General features: G+C 38.3%; 2 protein-coding genes across 3 annotated transcripts in view; one reads left to right on the forward strand and one right to left on the reverse strand.

Moving 5' to 3' along the window:
• POC5 (POC5 centriolar protein) overlaps positions 1-10,391 on the forward strand; it is a 40,760-nt gene extending 30,369 nt beyond the window's left edge. For both annotated transcript variants that reach the window (XM_046001036.1, XM_046001037.1), the window contains exons 12-13: positions 6,518-6,694; positions 9,899-10,391. In XM_046001036.1, the coding sequence (XP_045856992.1) occupies positions 6,518-6,694; positions 9,899-10,042 (321 nt within the window). In that variant the 3' untranslated portion in view covers positions 10,043-10,391. The remainder of the gene's footprint in view (positions 1-6,517; positions 6,695-9,898) is intronic.
• A 3,914-nt stretch (positions 10,392-14,305) lies between these two features.
• ANKDD1B (ankyrin repeat and death domain containing 1B) overlaps positions 14,306-18,407 on the reverse strand; it is a 65,249-nt gene continuing 61,147 nt past the window's right edge. The window contains exons 13-15 of the mRNA XM_046000497.1: positions 17,887-18,088; positions 15,388-15,519; positions 14,306-14,513 (exon numbers count right to left, since the gene is read on the reverse strand). Coding sequence (XP_045856453.1) covers positions 14,452-14,513; positions 15,388-15,519; positions 17,887-18,088 — 396 coding nt within the window. The 3' untranslated portion in view covers positions 14,306-14,451. The remainder of the gene's footprint in view (positions 14,514-15,387; positions 15,520-17,886; positions 18,089-18,407) is intronic.

The raw sequence follows: 18,407 nt of genomic DNA on the forward strand, positions 1-18,407 counted from the left end.
TTTCCCTTTCCCTGAATGTAGCTATATCATTAATACTATTCTGTAGTTACTCCATCTTGATTTGAGTAGGTTTGTGTTTGTAATTCACAATTGGAATAAAGATGGGAGTAGTTTTTCCTAGTCACTGAGCTTCTTTCAAGAGAAGTACATAGAGCATAGAACTGTTGAATGAGAATGGAGTATTTGTGTGAGAACTTGCCTGAAGGGGAATTAATCAAGCTAATTAATATGGAAGAGTTACAAAGCATGTCAAGGTTCTGACTCCTGAGGCTCTCCTTGTTAAACCTGTATTCTTTAAACAGCAGTTCTCAAAAGTGAAGGGAGTAGAGATACAATCCAAACTTACCAGACTCACTTCTGCTGGGCTTTTTAAAAAACAATGTATCCCCTAGGCAGGAAGGCATGTCTAGTTTTAGAAAGCTCCTGAGATGATTCTGATTTGCTTGTGTCCCTCTCCTCCCTGACCCCAAGCACTTACCTGAGAGGAAAGAAGATGGCAGAATAGGTTTAATGTCCCAAAGCTCTCCTGGCAAACCATCAGAAGCTTCCATTGCCCTGGACAGCTCTCTGTAGCTAAGGAAGGCATTGAGTCAGCCAGACAACTGCCCATCTGGAGTATTCCAGCTGACATGAATTTCTGCCTTTTGGAAGCTACTAACTTTAGGGGAAAAATATGTTGAGATCTGCTATTTATCACATTTGCTCTTGATTCAAAGAGGTTAAAAAAATATAGCTGTTAAGAGAAATTTGAATGTGTAGGGAGTTTTGACTTAGAAATAAGACACTGAAATTCAACTCTGACATATGTTCAGCTGTGTTTATTTTTTATGATTACACATTTTATACAGATGATTTCATTTAAGTAAACACAGTGAGTGTTTATTTAAATTTCTGGTTTGTCATTCATGTTGCATATTCAGATAATACACAGACGTAGGTTTTTCAAAAATGCCCTTCAAGTATGACTACACCATTTGTACATCTGCATATATGTTTAAACCTGAACATGCACAGGAAGAAAATGAATGAGTATGCTTACCAACCTATTCGTTACTTTTTGAAATAATTTGAGATAATTTTGAAGTCTTTGAAACCTGAAAAACACAATATTGTGGAGACAGCCCTTTCAACTACATCCTCCTCTATTAATAGATACACATGCAACTTTGTTCACATAAATGCAGCCTTTAGGGTTAGGGGGAGAGGAAAATCAGAAGCAAATCACTCTGTAAGTATAATGCTAATTTTCTTCCTTCCTTATATAATTACAGTCCTCAGGTTCAGATTTACCTCAGATTTGTCTCCTTATTTTTAAAAAACCATAATAACAAAAAAAAAAAAAAAAAAAAGGAACAAGGACGTTAGTCGGCTAGTTTACTTAATGTGAAACTGTCATTGTTGGGACTAGAGAGATTTGTGAGGTAGGCCTGGTTATCTTTTCATTTTAATCACAGAGGCTTCATAGGAACTATTCAAAAGTTTTTCCAGTCTTAGTATTTTCAGTAGCTGAAAGGAGCTGTTTACAGAGAATAAACTGCAGAGCCTGGGAAACAAATAACTGGAGAAAGGAGAATTACCATCCTAGTAAAATAACACTTCCCTCTGCAAAATTTTTAATTTCTGCAGACATCCTCAGTATGTTAAATAAAGTTCCAGAATTTCATGGTGGAAAGCACTTTTCAAGAAATAGATTAGGCAGTTATACAAGCAAATAATTTGCAGTTCACAAGGCTGGACAACTTTATTCTTTTTCTAACTCGCAGTTGGAATAGTTGAGAGATTTCAGTTGGATTTTCAAACTCTTTAGTAATACTGAGGCCCCCTCTTAACTTTCCTCTTCATCTGAATTTAAAGTGAGAGGGCACCCAGCACTGGTTTCCTCATTTTATAAATGGAGACTGAGGTTTAGAGAGAGGAAGGGGTAACTTGCCTGTGGATATAAGCAGTAACAGAACTGGAATTCAGCCTTTTGACAGTTTGGCCACAGAACCCTGTTTCTTTCTCTTTCTTTCCTTCTTTCTTTTTAAGATTTTATTTACTTATTTGACAGACAGAGATCACAAGTAGGCAGAGAGGCAGGCAGAGAAAGAGGGGGAAGCAGGCTCCCTGCTGAGCAGAGAGCCCGATGCAGGGCTCGATCCCAGGACCCTGGGATCATGACCTGAGGCAAAGGCAGAGGCTTAACCCCACTGAGCCACCCAGGTGCCCCTAGAACCCTGTTTCTTAACCAATAATAGAGTTTGTCTCCATGTCAATTACTAAGATAAAATAGTGAGTTTTAAAAATATATCATTTCCCTTTTCTTTCTTAATCCTTTTGATTTTGTTGCTTTTGTTGATATGGCATAAAATGCTAGAATTTACATTTTTATAGCATTTTTTAAGTCAATTACGCTGATAAATTTAATGTGATTCAACATGACTGGGACCAGTAAGTGGTCATTTTAGTCAAAAATTCAGTTAAAAAAAAAGCGGGAAATTTTTAAAAATTATATATACATATCTTACACATCATTTTATGTTCAAACATGAGTGTGTGTATTAATTTGCTAGTGTAGCTGAACTGAGTATGGGTTCACAAATTATAATTAAGCCATCTCTTTTAAATAAGCTACACTAAGTGGATTATTTTTTCTGTAATTTCCAATTTCACTTTTTATAAAGTAAAGGAAGAACCTAACAGAACTTGTAATGCAATCTGATTATAGAACAAACTATTTGAAAACAAAAAGCAGACTTGGTAAACATGCAAGTCAATTAAGACAACTATTTCAAAAAAGTGATAGAGGTTTCTTTTTAGTCTTTATTGTTCTTTACTAGAATATGTATTTTTCATCTTACTGAAGGCATTTTATTTTTTTAAAGATTTTATTTGAGAGAGTGAGAGAGAGAGAGCACGCATGAACCAGGGGGAGGGGCAAAGGGAGAGGGAGAAGCAGGTTCCCCGCTGAGCAGGGAGCCTAAGTACTATGTACTACACACTATGCACTAGGCACTATGTGGGGCTCAATCCCAGGACCCTGAGATCATGACCTGAGCCAAAGGCAAGTGCTTAACCGACTGAGCCACCCAGGCACCCCCTACCAAAGGCATTTTAAGGCAGTTCTCAGCTGGTTGGGTGAAGGTTATCACCCATGGACATTTTCCCAACTACTCTAGTTTTTCTCATGCCACATGTTTTTCTGTCAAAATTTACCTAGTTTTTCTTTCATTCTTTCATCCTCCAAGTAAGAACACCTTTTAGAGTTGGGAGTGTTTATACCCCTCAAATGTGACTGGGCAGCAGAATGGTTATCAGCTTACTTGTACTTCAGTTTTCAATTTTTTCATAAAAATATTCTTACCTGCAATCAGTTTTACATTTGTATATGGGTTTTTGTTTTTTATTTATTTGACAAAGAGAGAGGACACAAGTAGGCAGAGAGGCAGGCAGAGAGAGAGGGAGAAACAGGCTCCCCACTGAGCAGAGAGCCCGATGCGGGGCTCGATCCCAGGACCCTGAGATCATGACCTGAGCCGAAGGCAGAGGCTTAAACCACTGAGCCACCCAGGTGCCCCTTGTATATGGTTTTTAAAACTCATCAGCAGTTCATAAAGTCTTTTTGTACTTTGTTTTCATAAGAAATAGGATAAGGTTTTCCTAAGGTCAAAAGTAAAAGTACACAAAAACATATTTGTAAATATTTTAAGATCAGAGTTTCGGTTTCTTAAATTCATAAGACCCATAAAAATTTAAATAGCCAAATAGTTTCTGCAAGTATATATGAGAAGCAGTTGTCTAAATATCTCTCCCTAAATTCTATTAGTTGTTTCTCCTTTTTACCTTTTTTTCTCTAAATTATATGCTCATATCATTTCCACATGCATCAGTTTCAGACATTATCTGTTGACTTCTATTATGGATGAAAGAACTTGGCCTTTTCGTACCACCTTATTCCTTCCCTTCCCCTCCCTCATCCATTGTATGTATGTATGTATGTATTTGAGAGAAAGAGAGAGAGTGCAAGCAGGGGGAGGGGCAGCGGGAAAAGGAGATAGAGAATCTTAAGCAGAGAATCTTAAGCAGGCTCCACACTCAGCACAAAGCCCAACATGGGGCTCGATCTCACAACACTGAGATCATAACCTGAGCCAAAATCAAGAGTCGGATGCTGGGGGCGCCTGGGTGGCTCAGTGGGTTAAGCCGCTGCCTTCGGCTCGGGTCATGATCTCGGGGTTCTGGGGTCGAGTCCCGCATCGGGCTCTCTGCTCAGCAGGGGGCCTGCTTCCCTCTCTCTCTCTCTGCCTGCCTCTCTGCCTACTTGTGACCTCTTTCTGTCAAGTAAATAAAATCTTAAAAAAAAAAAAAAAAAAAAAAAGTCGGATGCTGAACCTACTGAGTCACCCACTTATATACTTAGACAGATATTCCAACTTTGCATTAAGTTAAAGTTTATGATGACTATATAAATATGGCTAAGCTACAAATGCACATTACGCCTATATTTCCTTTCTAGTACAGTTTTTTGTTCTTGGAATTGATTCCTTCATTTTTGTCTTTACTTGGTTTTCTCTGCAACTCTAAGTCTCAAATCCAAACTCTCCAAGGATTTACAAAACCTCACTGAGTGCTGTTTTCCAAGGGTCTTCCTGACATATCAATATTCTGTCATTTTAATTTTCCCAGAGACATTTCTCATGGAATGCACAATCATCCTCTTTCAGTATACAGTTGTAACCACCTGTAGCTAGATGCAGATGTGTAAAGAACTTCAATGAATGAAACCTCAGATAGACGAGACAATGAAGAAAGATCACTAATAATGCTTTTGGAAAAACTATGGTTAGAGGGAAAATTAATTTAGGTTCATTATTCACACTGAAATTTCACATGTTTTAATAAGTCAAACCCAAATAAGTAAATGTTAGAAGGGTGTAAGTACCCCAGCTGTCCAAGGCAAGCTGCTTGATTCAATTATGGAAGAAATTAATGATAAAATTAGCTATAATTTTTTAAATTTATGTGCATTGAAAAATAAAACAGATAAATGAAATAGGGAAAATACTGTAAGTATCTATATCAGGAGCAATTAAACATTTTTTTAGAGCAATACCCATTTCTGGCAATAATTAAAGAACATGGATAGTTGAGAAAATGAACTGCATATATGAAAAATTAATAAGGGACCACAAATTAAATTAAATATATATTATTCCTGATAGAAATATAATCTTTCTGGAGTATCATCCAGCAATAAATAACAAAAGCTGTATAAGCTGACATTACCTTTTGATATGATCATCTCATTTTTGCAAAATATTCTATAGAAAACACTGAAAAGGGGAATCCTCATTTACAAAAACTTGTTTCCTTTATAGTAGGAAAATAACTGAGTTAGATAAACCTTCATTTGTCAGTTATTAAAACCTCTCATTAAAAGTTATAACATGGGGCGCCTGGGTGGCTCAGTGGGTTAAGCCTCTGCCTTCGGCTCAGGTCATGATCTCAGGGTCCTGGGATCGAGTCCCACATCAGGCTTTCTCCTCGGCAGTGAGCCTGCTTCCCCTCTCTCTCTCGGCCTACTTGTGCTCTCTCTCTCTCTCTCTCTGTCAAATAAATAAATAAATAAATTTTTAAAAGTTTTAAAAATCTGTTAAAAAAAAAGTTATAACAGGTCTCTGTATTTGTGAGGAAAAGTATACTATCAAAGCAATAAAAAAAAATCACAAAAGCATATGTCTGAGAGGCATATGCGTAAAGTTAATTATACATAAGGATCAAAAGCATTCATAAAACAGAATAATGGTTGCCAAGGGTTAAGGGTGGATGAGGAAGGGAAATGGATATGATCCTAAAAGTTCACAAGAGGGAAACTGTGGTGCTAGAATAGTTCTGTGTCTTGATTACGGTGATAGTTACAGGAATCAAACGTGATAAAAATGAAATGGATCTATAATACCAAGGCATTTTTACCCATGTCAGCTTTCTGGCTTTGACATCATAATTATACTATACTTATATAAGATGTAATCCTTGCAGGGAACCAGGTGAGGAATATACAGGACTTCTCTATCTTTGCAACTTCCTATGAATCTGTATTTCAGAATGAAGAGTTTATTAAAAGTTTATAAAATAAGAGACTATGGACTCTGAAAAACAACCTGAGGGTTTTGAAGGGTCAGGGGTGGGAGGTTGGGGGAACAGATGGTGGGTAATAGGGAGGGCACGTTTTGCATGGAGCACTGGGTGTTGTGCAAAAACAATGAATACTGTTATGCTGAAAAAAATAAAATGGGGAAAAAAAAGTTTATAAAATCCTATAAAATGGTTGGTACACCCAATTAAAGGGGCGTTTTAAGGTGCTTGGTTCTATATTTTGCTTTTTGTCTGATTGTTTTATTTTTTCCATGTTAAAGTTGGTTAATATACAATTATTTTTTAAGTGCCTGTGTATTTCCCTCACAAGTTATAGAAGCAAAAGTACTATATATTTTGCTATGGATTTTTCTACCAGCTGGATATTCCTTTGTTTTTTCAGTATGTGCCCAGAGTTGTGACATCTGCACAACAGAAAGCTGGAAGAACAATTACAGCCCGGATCACAGGGAGATGTGATTTTGCCTCAAAAAACAGAGTTAGTAGCAGCTTAGCCATAATGGGAGTTTCTCCTCCCATGAGCTCAGTTGTTGTGGAAAAACATCATCCAGTCACAGTGGTGAGTACATATTTGATGACCTTTGTCAAAAAATCTTTTTCCTGAGAATTTATAGACCAATAAGCACTTAAGCTACATGTTGAGGAAAAGATGAAAATTCATTATGACTCTTACTTATTCTACCTTTTATTATGGTACTTTATATACTTATAATTATCAAACCTGCTCTAAATCTACCTTTCCTTTTTTAGGAAATTAATTTCAGAAACGTTGTTTCTTCTCAACAGTGTAAAAATTATCAACACAAAAAGTTATCCACTATGTTGGTGACCAGAAGAGACAAATGATTTCTCATTAATTTAAAAAAAGAGACAAAAGCAGTTTCCTCATTACCTGCTGTTTGTGTAGCAGGTATTTGATTACAAGAAACACTTCCCTATTTCTATAGTCTTTAATTTTTGCTCTTTTTTAAAGTCTTCTTCCCCTTTTTTCTATATAACTGTCAGCGTACTTGTAGTTTCAAAAAAAATGTAGGGGGTTGCAATAAATTCACGTGATAGAAAAGAAAATGCTTGGAATTTAAGCAAAAATAAAAAAGCTTGAGTTAGTGCCTCAGTTTTGCTACTTACTGCCTTTGTGATCATATACAAATCAAGTAAAATATTTGAGCTTCCATTTCCTCTTGTGTAAAATGGGAGTGTTAAGAATACTTAGCTCCTAGAGTTATTTTCTGGATTCAGGAGTAAATAAGATAATGTGAAAATTGAATGAGATACACTTTAAAAAAAAGGCACTTTATAAATTGTAAAACCATGAGCAGATTTAACTTAATAAAAATTACTAGAGAAAGGTACATGGGATACCTCTGTATTATTTCTTAAACTGCATATGAATCAACAGTTGTCTCAAAAAGTTTTAATTTTTGAAAGTTACAAAATCACATCCTTAAAGACCAACAAGAATTGACTTTAAAAGAAAATGCCCCCTTTATAAATTTTCAATATTAGACAACACTCCTGTCTACATAATATGTCAAAATATTAGCAAAAATATATGTGAAATAAGTTTACATCCTTTTCTTTCTGGCACTAGATGGTTGCTAGATGATTAAGAGGAGCTGGAGTATTTAAATTTAGCCTCAGGTAAAGAATGACCACAGTGAAGTGGAGACTGAGGCACCAAGATGGAAGATATGGAGGGTGGAGGAGTGTCAGCCTTCAGAGGTTGTAGCCTCGGAAAGTCCTTAAGTGACTTCTCAATATATGTTTAAGTATGTGAGATTAGTTATCAGAAGTAAGAACAACTGAAGTCATTTCTATTTTTGTCTGCGCTTATGTGTATAGAGAGGGAGAGGGACTATCCATTTCTAAGATACAGAAGACATAAGGAGACCACATATATGCTTACTTTTAATTTAGGCAACCTTTTGTTTTTGTACTAATGATAGAAATTCTTATTCTACGAAAACAAACAAACATAGAAATAAAAGACTTAAAACCCCTGTTTCTTAGATTCCCCTCCCTAGCTGTCCTTTGCTGATTCAATATGTATAGTACTTCTCCAGTTAATTGGTTATGAACGAGACAGCCATAAACTGCTTGCATGATTACCTAATTAGAATTGTTTTAACGGACACTATGGCAGTCCTCTGTACTACTTTTCATTTTATCCCCCAAATCAAGACCTGTAACTACCAGAAACAATTATTACTAATAAACCAGTAGCCAGATTTTTGACACTTTAGCCCCATCTGCTGGATAATTGCTTGTCCCTAGTGCTACTTGATTCTCTGCCCTATTTTTGTAGATCATGAAACCAACCACTGGTAAGGTGAATCTGTTTCTACATTTCCTCTTGCCCATCCTTCCCAAGGAGAAATAACTCTTTTAACGGGGTCAGATTAGGTGGTAGCAACTAAATTTTCATACTAGTTATGGAAACTGGAAGAACCTTCCCCATCTGTAATGGTTATCCAGTTATTTATGTACAATGAAACATTTATATAAAATACCTCTTAAAACAGGAAATTATTGGGGCGCCTGGGTGGCTCAGTGGATTAAGCCACTGCCTTCGGCTCGGGTCATGATCTCAGGGTCCTGGGATCGAGCCCCACGTCGGGCTCTCTGCTCCGCAGGGAGCCTGCTTCCTCCTCTCTCTCTGCCTGCCTCTCTGCCTAGTTGTTATTTCTGTTAAATAAATAAAATATAAAAAAAAAACAAAACAGGAAATTATTTTTCCATTTCCATTTCCTTAAAGAGGAACTCTTAAAGCAGTACCTGTCATGAAGACCTTTGTAGTAAGTTTTTTTAAGTAAAGGGTTTTTAAAATACATAGTGAATGTTTTGATCAAATACATATAATCTTGCTTCAGATATTTTAAAGATGACTTTTCTAAGTGGAAGACTGTACTACGAATGTACAGGTACTGCTCAGTGACATGGATTGAGAATTGCATAACAGGTCCTACTGCTACCTACTCAGAAGCTGTATCCAGTATAATAAAGGAAATCCTTAGACTTGTACATTTTATACATATGAATGCATGTAATACGTACTTGTATAGACAAAGTGAAGTCGATTGTGTACTGATTCTAATGCTTCGGTGCTTGGGTCCAAGATGTTCCCCCGAGCTCTGATATGGTCTGGGTATCCTTCTCTCACCGTATTTCCTCAACGTCTAGTTATTTGTATAGAAAGTTGTAATCCACACTAAGGAGCACCAGGCTTCCGGAAATATCTCCTCTTTTATGATAGGAAAAGGTTTAGTCAGCTCCCAGGTGAACCGGGGTGATATATAAGAGATGTGCTTTACTCTGGTTTGAAACAAGGACCAGGCAGGATTCCTAAGAGCTTTCCCCATGATCCCTGAAATTGAACTCCATATGTTAACAGAAACAGGGAGGAGAAAATTGATTAAAATGAAGAGATGGTGTCTTCCAAATACCATAAAGTCCCTTTCTGTAGTTGGTCTCTATAAACATTACAAGATTCCACTTGAGCCTTCTTTGAAGAATGACTCCCATGGCTCTTTTTGTGATTCTCTGGAATATGGCTCTGATACAGAATTGTGGGTATTGAGCACATCAGTCTAACATACGGATTAAGAACCACATCTTATTTGTTTCAATGACTGCTTTACCAACTTATTGCATGTATCTACTGGATGCTTAACAAATGTTTGTTTGGTTAAATTATGTATAATGAAATGGTATTTAATATGTGTAATTTTATGGGATTGTTAAAAGCAGATTTTTACCTTTTCAGCAAACCATTCCTCAAGCTGCTGCAGCAAAATATCCCCGGACAATTCATCCTGAAAATAGTACCTCAGCTTCTAGATCCCTCGGAACCAGGTCAACTCACACCCAATCTCTCACAAGCATCCATTCCATAAAAGTGGTTGACTAAAATGAATATGTACATATTGAGATCTTTTAATTCTTCTGGTTTTACCAAGGATTAGAAGTCTCTCATTTTTAAAATTTCATATTGTTAAAACATCATGGATACATCATGTTCATCTTTTCAAAATTACAAGAGACTTTTTCAAGCCATACCATCCTTTGTAACTATATGTAGGATTATTTTAATGTTATTTTTTTAATTTAACGATTAAGTAAAACTTTTTTAAATTAAAAAATGACTTCATTTTTTAATAGGTTCAGCCGGTCACTGATTACATCATCAAAGTATATAAATCCTGTTTCTCAACATTATTTCCAAAAGACTAAATCATTTCCAGTGTTACCAAGTCAACTCTGAGAACTTTACTAAAAATATTAAAATAGAATTAAGGTATTTTTATTTTAAAATTAAAAAGTAATAATGATACTTTAATACAAAGTTTCTGTGATGTTGGTATATTAGTCTTCATTTTCCTAAGATTATTACAATTAAAATGGGAATTGGTAAGATCTATGAATAATTTTAATGTTAAAAGGGAAAGATTTTTTTGCTAGCACAAAAAGAGACAGAAACATCAAAAAAATTTCCTCTTAGAATGATCCTATTTTTGATGTTCTCTTCTTGCCTTTCTGAAACTGTATGGTGTTGAACCTTTTTTCTCTCTGAACATCTAAACATCGCCGTATGGAGTGGGTATAGCACTGGGCAATTCAGCAAACCATCCAGGCCTGCGCAGAGGCTTTTCAGTGGAAGAAACCATCTGGGTAAAAGTGACTGAGGAAAGCAAGACCAGGCTTCTAATGGTTTTATTGTTGGCTGGCTGGGTTATCTTGGGCCAGGAATTTAATGTCATAAATCATAGGATCCCACTTGTGAAACAGATCTAGCTACCCCTCCTATTTCATAAAGTACTCTGGGTTACATAAAAACAAGTCAGTTCTAAAGAATCTGTCCATAGCCTCAGTTTTCATATCTTTAACAGAATTGGATGGACTTAATTAGAAGCCTCTTTCACTTTGAATGTGATCTAGCTCTGTGCTCTAACTTTATTATAGGAAATAGTTTTTCTTATTGTCTCACCTTGTAATAGAACATGAGAATAAATGTGAGATAGGCAAGTATCCTATTTCCTAAAGGGCACACCAAGGCTTTTCTGAACTAAAGAATAAAAGAATTAGAGTATTGTGTCTTAGAGTATTAGATCCTTCTTTTGCAGCACTGTTGTGAATTCTGGTCCAGCTACCACTGTGGCAGACAGCGCATCAGGAGTTACAAAAAACACAAACCAACAGTGCCTCTTGGCTACCCATACCTCGGCCCCGTTCTTCTCTAGGACTTCACCATGCACTCTGAGAGAAGCACAACAGGTTCCACTTGGAGCCTACTCATGCAGCCCAGAGTTAACACCCCATTGTGGTAACAGATCAGTTCTTCTTTCTCCGCTGTATGAACTGCCCCAAGGTATACTAGTCCATCCCTTCTCTCAGAAGAAAGTACCCTGGAAATCAGATGATCGGTTATGCTTCATCCCAAGTGGTAGCCAACTTGGCATTTCACCCACCTTCCCCCATCGCACTCCTTTTTTCCTGTCTTGCTTCCTTGGATTTGCACTCCTGAAAAACAGTACTCATTGACTTTGGTCTCATGTGCCTTTTGAGGAACCTAGATGACAACTAGGTATGGTTTTTAATATCCAAGCCATACCATATGGACAAACTAAAGGGAATATTATGAATATTGTAATTAAGAATATCATAACCTTAAAAATCATATTTTTAAGTTTTAAGCTCTAGAAATTGTATATTGTCCAAGGTGGAAGCAAGTAATTAGTGCTAGCTTAAGTTAAATTCCACAACTCTTACTTATACAGTAAGAGTATGTATTCTGTTTGTTTACATTTGCATGAAGAGGTTACCCAGATTTTGAAAGAGGGAGCAAGTAGCATGGTCAGTGGAAACCAGCCATACTGAAGAACAAATGGGGACAAGACTTTTCACTGAATACCTTTCTTAAAAACTTTTTGGATTCATGTGGATATAGTACCTATTTTAAACATTCATAAAAGTGACCCATTTACAATCAGCATGAGACAAAGATGTAAAACCATAAATTCATGATAGAATAACTGTACTGATATTGCTCAGGATTTTATCTCTGGCCTTATAGAATTAAGAGTCAGAATTTGAGGGGCGCCTGGGTGGCTCAGTGGTTAAGCCTCTGCCTTCGGCTCAGGTCACGATCTCAGGGTCCTGGGATCGAGTCCCGCATTGGGCTCTCTGCTCCGCAGGGAGCCTGCTTCCTCTTCTCTCTCTCTCTCTCTCTCTCTCTCTCTCTCTCTCTGCCTGCCTTTCTGCCTAATTGTGATCTCTGTCTGTCAAATAAATAAAAAAAAATATATTAAAAAAAAAGTCAGAATTTGAAAATGGAGAGCCTTAAATTATAATGAATAGGTGCAGATAAATTGATATAACTTGATATCTGATTTCATATTTATTTCATAACTTTCTCAGATTATAAAAGTACTACATGCTGACTGTCAAAAAAAAACCTGGAAAGTACCAAAAAGTACAAAGTAAATGAAAATCACCTGTAATTACATCACCAAGAGATTTAAAAAAACAACAAACATTGGTGTATACACTACTGGTCTTTTCTAAGCAATATACTACACATATGTGTAATTTAAAGCCAACAGTAAGTGTAAATTTCCAAAACTAGTTTTTCTCACTGAAGAGAAATAACAGTGGATGATTTCAATATGGTGGGCATGAGGTTAGGCATTTCACAGGCATTCAACCTTGATTTTCAATGCTGTGGAAGAGTGAGACACTACCCCATTTTATAAAGAAGGAAACTGCAGATCTGAGAACTTGAATCACAGTTAATAAGTGGCAAACCATGCAAGGGCAGCAAGGGCAAAAATGAACTATTGGGATTTCATTAAGATCAAAAGCTTTTGCACAGCAAAGGAAACAGTTAACAAAACCAAAAGACAACTGACAGAATGGGAGAACATACCAGATATGTTCAGACGTATCAGATAAAGGGCTAATATCCAAAATCTATAAAGAGCATAGCAAACTCAACACCCAAAGAACAAATAACCCAATCAAGAAATGAGCAGAGGACATGAACAGACATTTCTGCAAAGAAGATATCCAGATGGTCAACAGACACATGAAAAAATGCTCCACATCCCTCAGCATCAGGGAAATACAAATCAAAACCACAACGAGATACCACCTCACACCAGTCAGAATGGCTAAAATTAACAAGTCAGGAAATGACAGATGCTGGTGAGAATGTGGAGAAAGGGGAACCCTCCTACACTGTTGGTGGGAATGTAAGTTGTTGCAACCCCTCTGGAAAACAGCATGGAGTTTCCTCAAAAAGTTGAAAAAAGAGCTACCCTATGACCCAGCAATTGCACTACTGGGTATTTACCCTAAAGATACAAACGTAGTGATCCGAAGGGGCACATGCACCCAAATGTTTATGGCAGCAATGTCCACAATAGCCAAACTATGGAAAGAATCTAAATGTCCATCTACAGATGAATGGATAAAGAAGATGTGGTATGTATATATAATGGAATACTATGCAGCCATCAAAAGAAATGAAATCTTGCCATTTGCAACGACGTGGATGGAACTAGAGGGTATCATGCTTAGCGAAATAAGTCAATCAGAGAAAGACAACTATCATATAATCTCCCTGATATGAGGTAGTAGAGATGCAACGTGGGGGGTTTCGGAGGTAGGAAAAGAATAAATGAAACAAGATGGGATTGGGAGGGAGACAAACCATTAGAGACTCTTAATCTCATAAAACGAATTGAGGGTTGCTGGGGGGAGGGGGGTCAGGAGAGGATGGTGGGGTTATGGACATTGGGGAGGGTATGTGCTATGGTGAGTGCTGTGAAGTGTGTAAACCTGGCGATTCACAGACCTGTACCCCTGGGGCTAATAATACATTATATGTTTATAAAAAAAATTAAAAAATAAATGGCAAACCATGATTGAAACCATGTGTGTCAAAAAAAGAGAAAAACGGAAAAAAAATATGTCTATTCTAAATCTCTTGTTTTTTTCACATACCAGGAAGCTGCTCCTACCAACACTTAAAAAAAAAAAAAAAAAAAGATGTGCAAAACCTAGACACATATTGCATCAAATGACAAAAGGCAAAAATCATATACAATTTGCTTTAAGTAAAAATCAAAAAAAATTTCTGACCTTTCATTTCTGTAGTTGGAAAGTACTAATACCATTTTTTCATCTGGTAGAGCTTCCTGTCACTACCATCGTCATAGTTGAAAATCAATACTACTGCTAGAATTTTATGGCATTAGAGGACTGAATTTAAAGGACAATGCTGAGTGGAAAATCAATTAAATACAATTTCTTTAGGATCTATGAAACTGCACATTTCTTGGACCTTGAGTCTGTTTCGGTTTTTTGTTGACGGATCTTTTCTGGAAAAAATAAGATAACATTTATTATTAAAACTAACATTTATTAAGTACTTACTATGTGCCAGGCCCTATGACTCACTTAATCCCCCAACAACTCTTCGACACAGGCAATTTTCCAGTTAGTAAAGGAGAAAACTGCCACCGTGAGGGTGTAGAACTTGCTCAGGATCACACGCTGTCAGCACTGGAGGTCAAGTACAGACCCACACAGTCTTGCTCCTGAGCACATCCCTGCACCACTTCAGGGGAGTGCCTCTTACCCTTCCCTGAGAGTTCTTACAGATACTCTTATAGAAACAAAGAAATTTAAAGTAGATGGAACAATCCCAGTGCTATGAAGATAATGTCACAGGAGGAGCTGTCATCCATGCACGATCTCTTGAAACGGAGTACTGGCTCAGTGGTATGATCCAGACATTTTAAGCTCAGCTTCAGGTAAAACTGCATCAGTGAAAATAATGGCAGATGTGCCTATATTTTGCTTGAATGGTTATTATTACGTGAGAGTTTTAACATCCCCTAATTTATCAATCAGTTTTGAAACTCTCCTTTAACTTTATGAGATGGCTTAGCATTCCTGCCCTTTCCTGCTCCCCACACGCCACACACACCTCCGCACCCTGCCACAGTCACATCAACAGAAATCCTCCCCCACTTTTTTCAAATGCCCAGCAGGGGGGTCATGCTGAGAACCACCAGGCTAAGGTGGGCTCAGTACTGACAGAGTCACTCACCAGAGGAGCTGCGGATTTTTTACGAGCCACTGCTCTCATCAGACTGGGACTGCCACTGTTAACGGACAGTATTGTTTCTGCTGACTGTCCTCCCCACCATTTGAAGGGAGAAGGAGCTTCCGTCTTGAAAACTAACTCACCAGCTAGTTCTGGGAAACCTGCACGTATCAGTTCTTCATATAGATGCTTGACCGGAGTGGCCTGTGTCATCAGGGTCCCATGCAGCCAGATGAGCAGAGCCCTGTGGCCGTGTTCATGGAAACTTCCCTTCCCTGTGCCAAGTACATAGAGTCAGAGGCAAAACACCACATGATTTTTATTACATGCTTTTTATTGTGATCTTGGTTCTCACTGAATTTTCTGTATGACTGTGGTTGCAACTCACTCTTTTGATGGCTGTTAGATTAAAAAGGCCAGTGGATTAAGGCCCTTCCAGTTCCCCTCACTGGAACTGCTTTAGGGTGACCAAAGTTTGGATTCACTCCAGCACTTGTCTTGCACCTGCTGTGCTTGACACTGACTGAAGGAACAGGGAAGACATGAAGCAGCTGAGTCCCTGCCCAATGGTAAGGAACAATCTGAATGGGATGGGGAACTCTCCTTCAGCGTTCACGTGGCACTGCTATCACCACCATTTCTCACGTGCAAAGTGCTTACTTCAATGGGAAATCCTATTACAATGGAGGGAGTCTCACACAGTCGGTCTGGGGTTAGGATCTGCACTTTTAATGAGCACTCAGATGCTGGTGTTGCTGTCTGTTAACCACTCTTTGAGCAGCAAATGTGTACCGGCCTGCCACTCCAGTTTCTGGTGGAAGTATGCATCCCCTGGACCAGGATTATTCACTGGATACCTAAGCCCTGAGAGATGTTGGGGAAAGTATTGAGCTGTGTCTCTCGCAACAGGAGTTCACAGTTACAAACACAGAACAGGCTCCTAGCTGTCACCACTGTGTGGGAGCAGGCAGATACCACAGAAGGAGGGCCTGAGCTCTGGGGAGGAAGCCTGCTGGACAGACTTAAAGAAGCAGGTACTGAACGGAGAGTGAACTGTAACCATAAAGAATGTACTCCTAGGTGAATCCTGTTCCTTTCCTAATCTTGCCCTTGCCAAACTAATTCTTCAATAGCACCATCAATGTGTCACTCCTTTGCTTAAAATTAAGCCCACAAACTCCTTAGTGCCAGAACCATTAACCCTGGATTGTATCTGGATTATGAATGTTGCTGTTATCACGCCAACTAGATTAAAAATTCCACCATCGGGACGCCTGGGTGGCTCAGTGGGTTAAAGCCTCTGCCTTCAGCTCAGGTCATGATCCCGGAGTCCCGGGATCGAGTCCCACATTGGGCTCTCTGCTCAGCAGGGAGCCTGCTTCCCCCCCCTCTCTCTCTGCCTGCCTCTCTGCCTACTTGTAATCTCTGTCTGTCAAATAAATTAAAAAAAAAAAATTCCACCAAATAATGTACCGTGGCTCCTCGAGCAGTTGTATCCCTCACCTGTAGAGCTAAACACACTCTGGGCACTCCACATTGTTTGACTAAAACACTTTAAATCCCCTTTATCCTGCTGGCAGGTACTCTGAAGACACACTATTTTCAAATCAGTTCTTTAGGTCAAGAGAGATTTCCAGAAGGCAACTAAATTTTCTTAAAAACTTCACAGAATGCCAAATGCCTAATTAGTGAAAAAGAAAACAGTAAAAAAGAAATCTTTTCAGAAACTATAGTCAATGTTCAACATTTTCAATGCATTATCTTCTCCATAACGTAGCCGTAGAATTAGCAATTAAAAGTGCCATAATTTACTTGTATGTGGTGTGAATGACATGTGTTCTTGGGCTGTGATTTTGCCATCTACATAATGCAGATCAGCTCCTGAACATGGGACTTGTTCACATCATAATATCCATGTAAGGAAAGTGCTATGGATAGAATGTTTTGCCAAGAAAAGTATCTGTTTCCTTGTTTTTAAAGCTAATTAGTTGATTAATGCCAAATAAACTTTTTGTATTTCCCAGGTTTTGGTCAAATCATAAAAAAGCAAAGCTAATGACTCCAGCTGACCTGACCTCACTAATTCTGACAGCTGGAGTCTGGCTGAATTGATTCCATGGCTTGGGATCTTCTCGAGAGAGCCCTGAGTCTGTGTCCCACATCTCTCATGGGATAGGTGGTCTCACTCAAGACTGCATCCTATAAGAACTCTATACCCAGATGTGGCTTAAGGGATTCCTCCTGGAGTAGAAGCACTAAACAGTAAGCCTTTTGTTAGAGAATGAACATTTTCACCCCAAAACAATCTCAAGAAACACTAGAAGAGGTTGGTTCCCCAGGGACAAGCTGTTAAGTCCTTGCTTCCCTACCGCCTATTCAGTTGAGAACCTTCATTTCCCTAAAGGCTAAATGTCAACTTTCCAAATGGCTCGTTAATTATCCTTTGCAAACTTTAGTTTATTGTAGAGTCCACGAACATTCATGGTTTGCAAAGTTCTCAGTCTTTGTGGTCCTAAGCTAACTGTCCCAATTCCTGGGCCCTTGGCATCTGCTGCTTGTTGTGAGCACCAACCACTTACTTGGAAGATCTACCACGAAGAAGAACTGCTGTTCCTTCCTGTCCACATCTAAGCCATGCTCACCTGTCCACTGCTCCTCAATGGCTCTGATCTGGTCATCTGTAAAGTTCCAAGAACGGGCCAGCCTCTGCCACTCATTGGCCTTAAGCTGCTGGTAAGCCAGTTTCCAGAGGAGACTGCGAATATGTCTGGTCTCCAAACTGTGATCTTGCTTGAATGTCAAAGTAAAGCTGGTTGATGGGCCCCTGATGTTCTCACCATGCTGCTAAATTAAAGATAACTACATCAGAAGATTTCATTTTCTGCTTATTGCCTTATTTCATGGTTTGTATACAGTTTTTCAGATATAACTGGTAAGGTAGTAGCCAAGACTTATGCTGTCAGTATTATCTGACATTTTTGTCATTCAAGATAACAATGGAGATAAACGTCTGAAATAAAAAGCTTGAGTACTGTCTGACACAGGAAACGTGAGGACTTCTGCCATGTTACATGCTTCTATCCCAGCCTGCTGATATTTATTCACCCCACAAGAAAACAGAGGGGTTGCCTCGGCTAAGGAAATATCACAATAATATATGTAT

This window comes from Meles meles, chromosome 3, assembly GCF_922984935.1.
Source record: "Meles meles chromosome 3, mMelMel3.1 paternal haplotype, whole genome shotgun sequence".
Lineage (NCBI taxonomy): Eukaryota > Metazoa > Chordata > Mammalia > Carnivora > Mustelidae > Meles > Meles meles.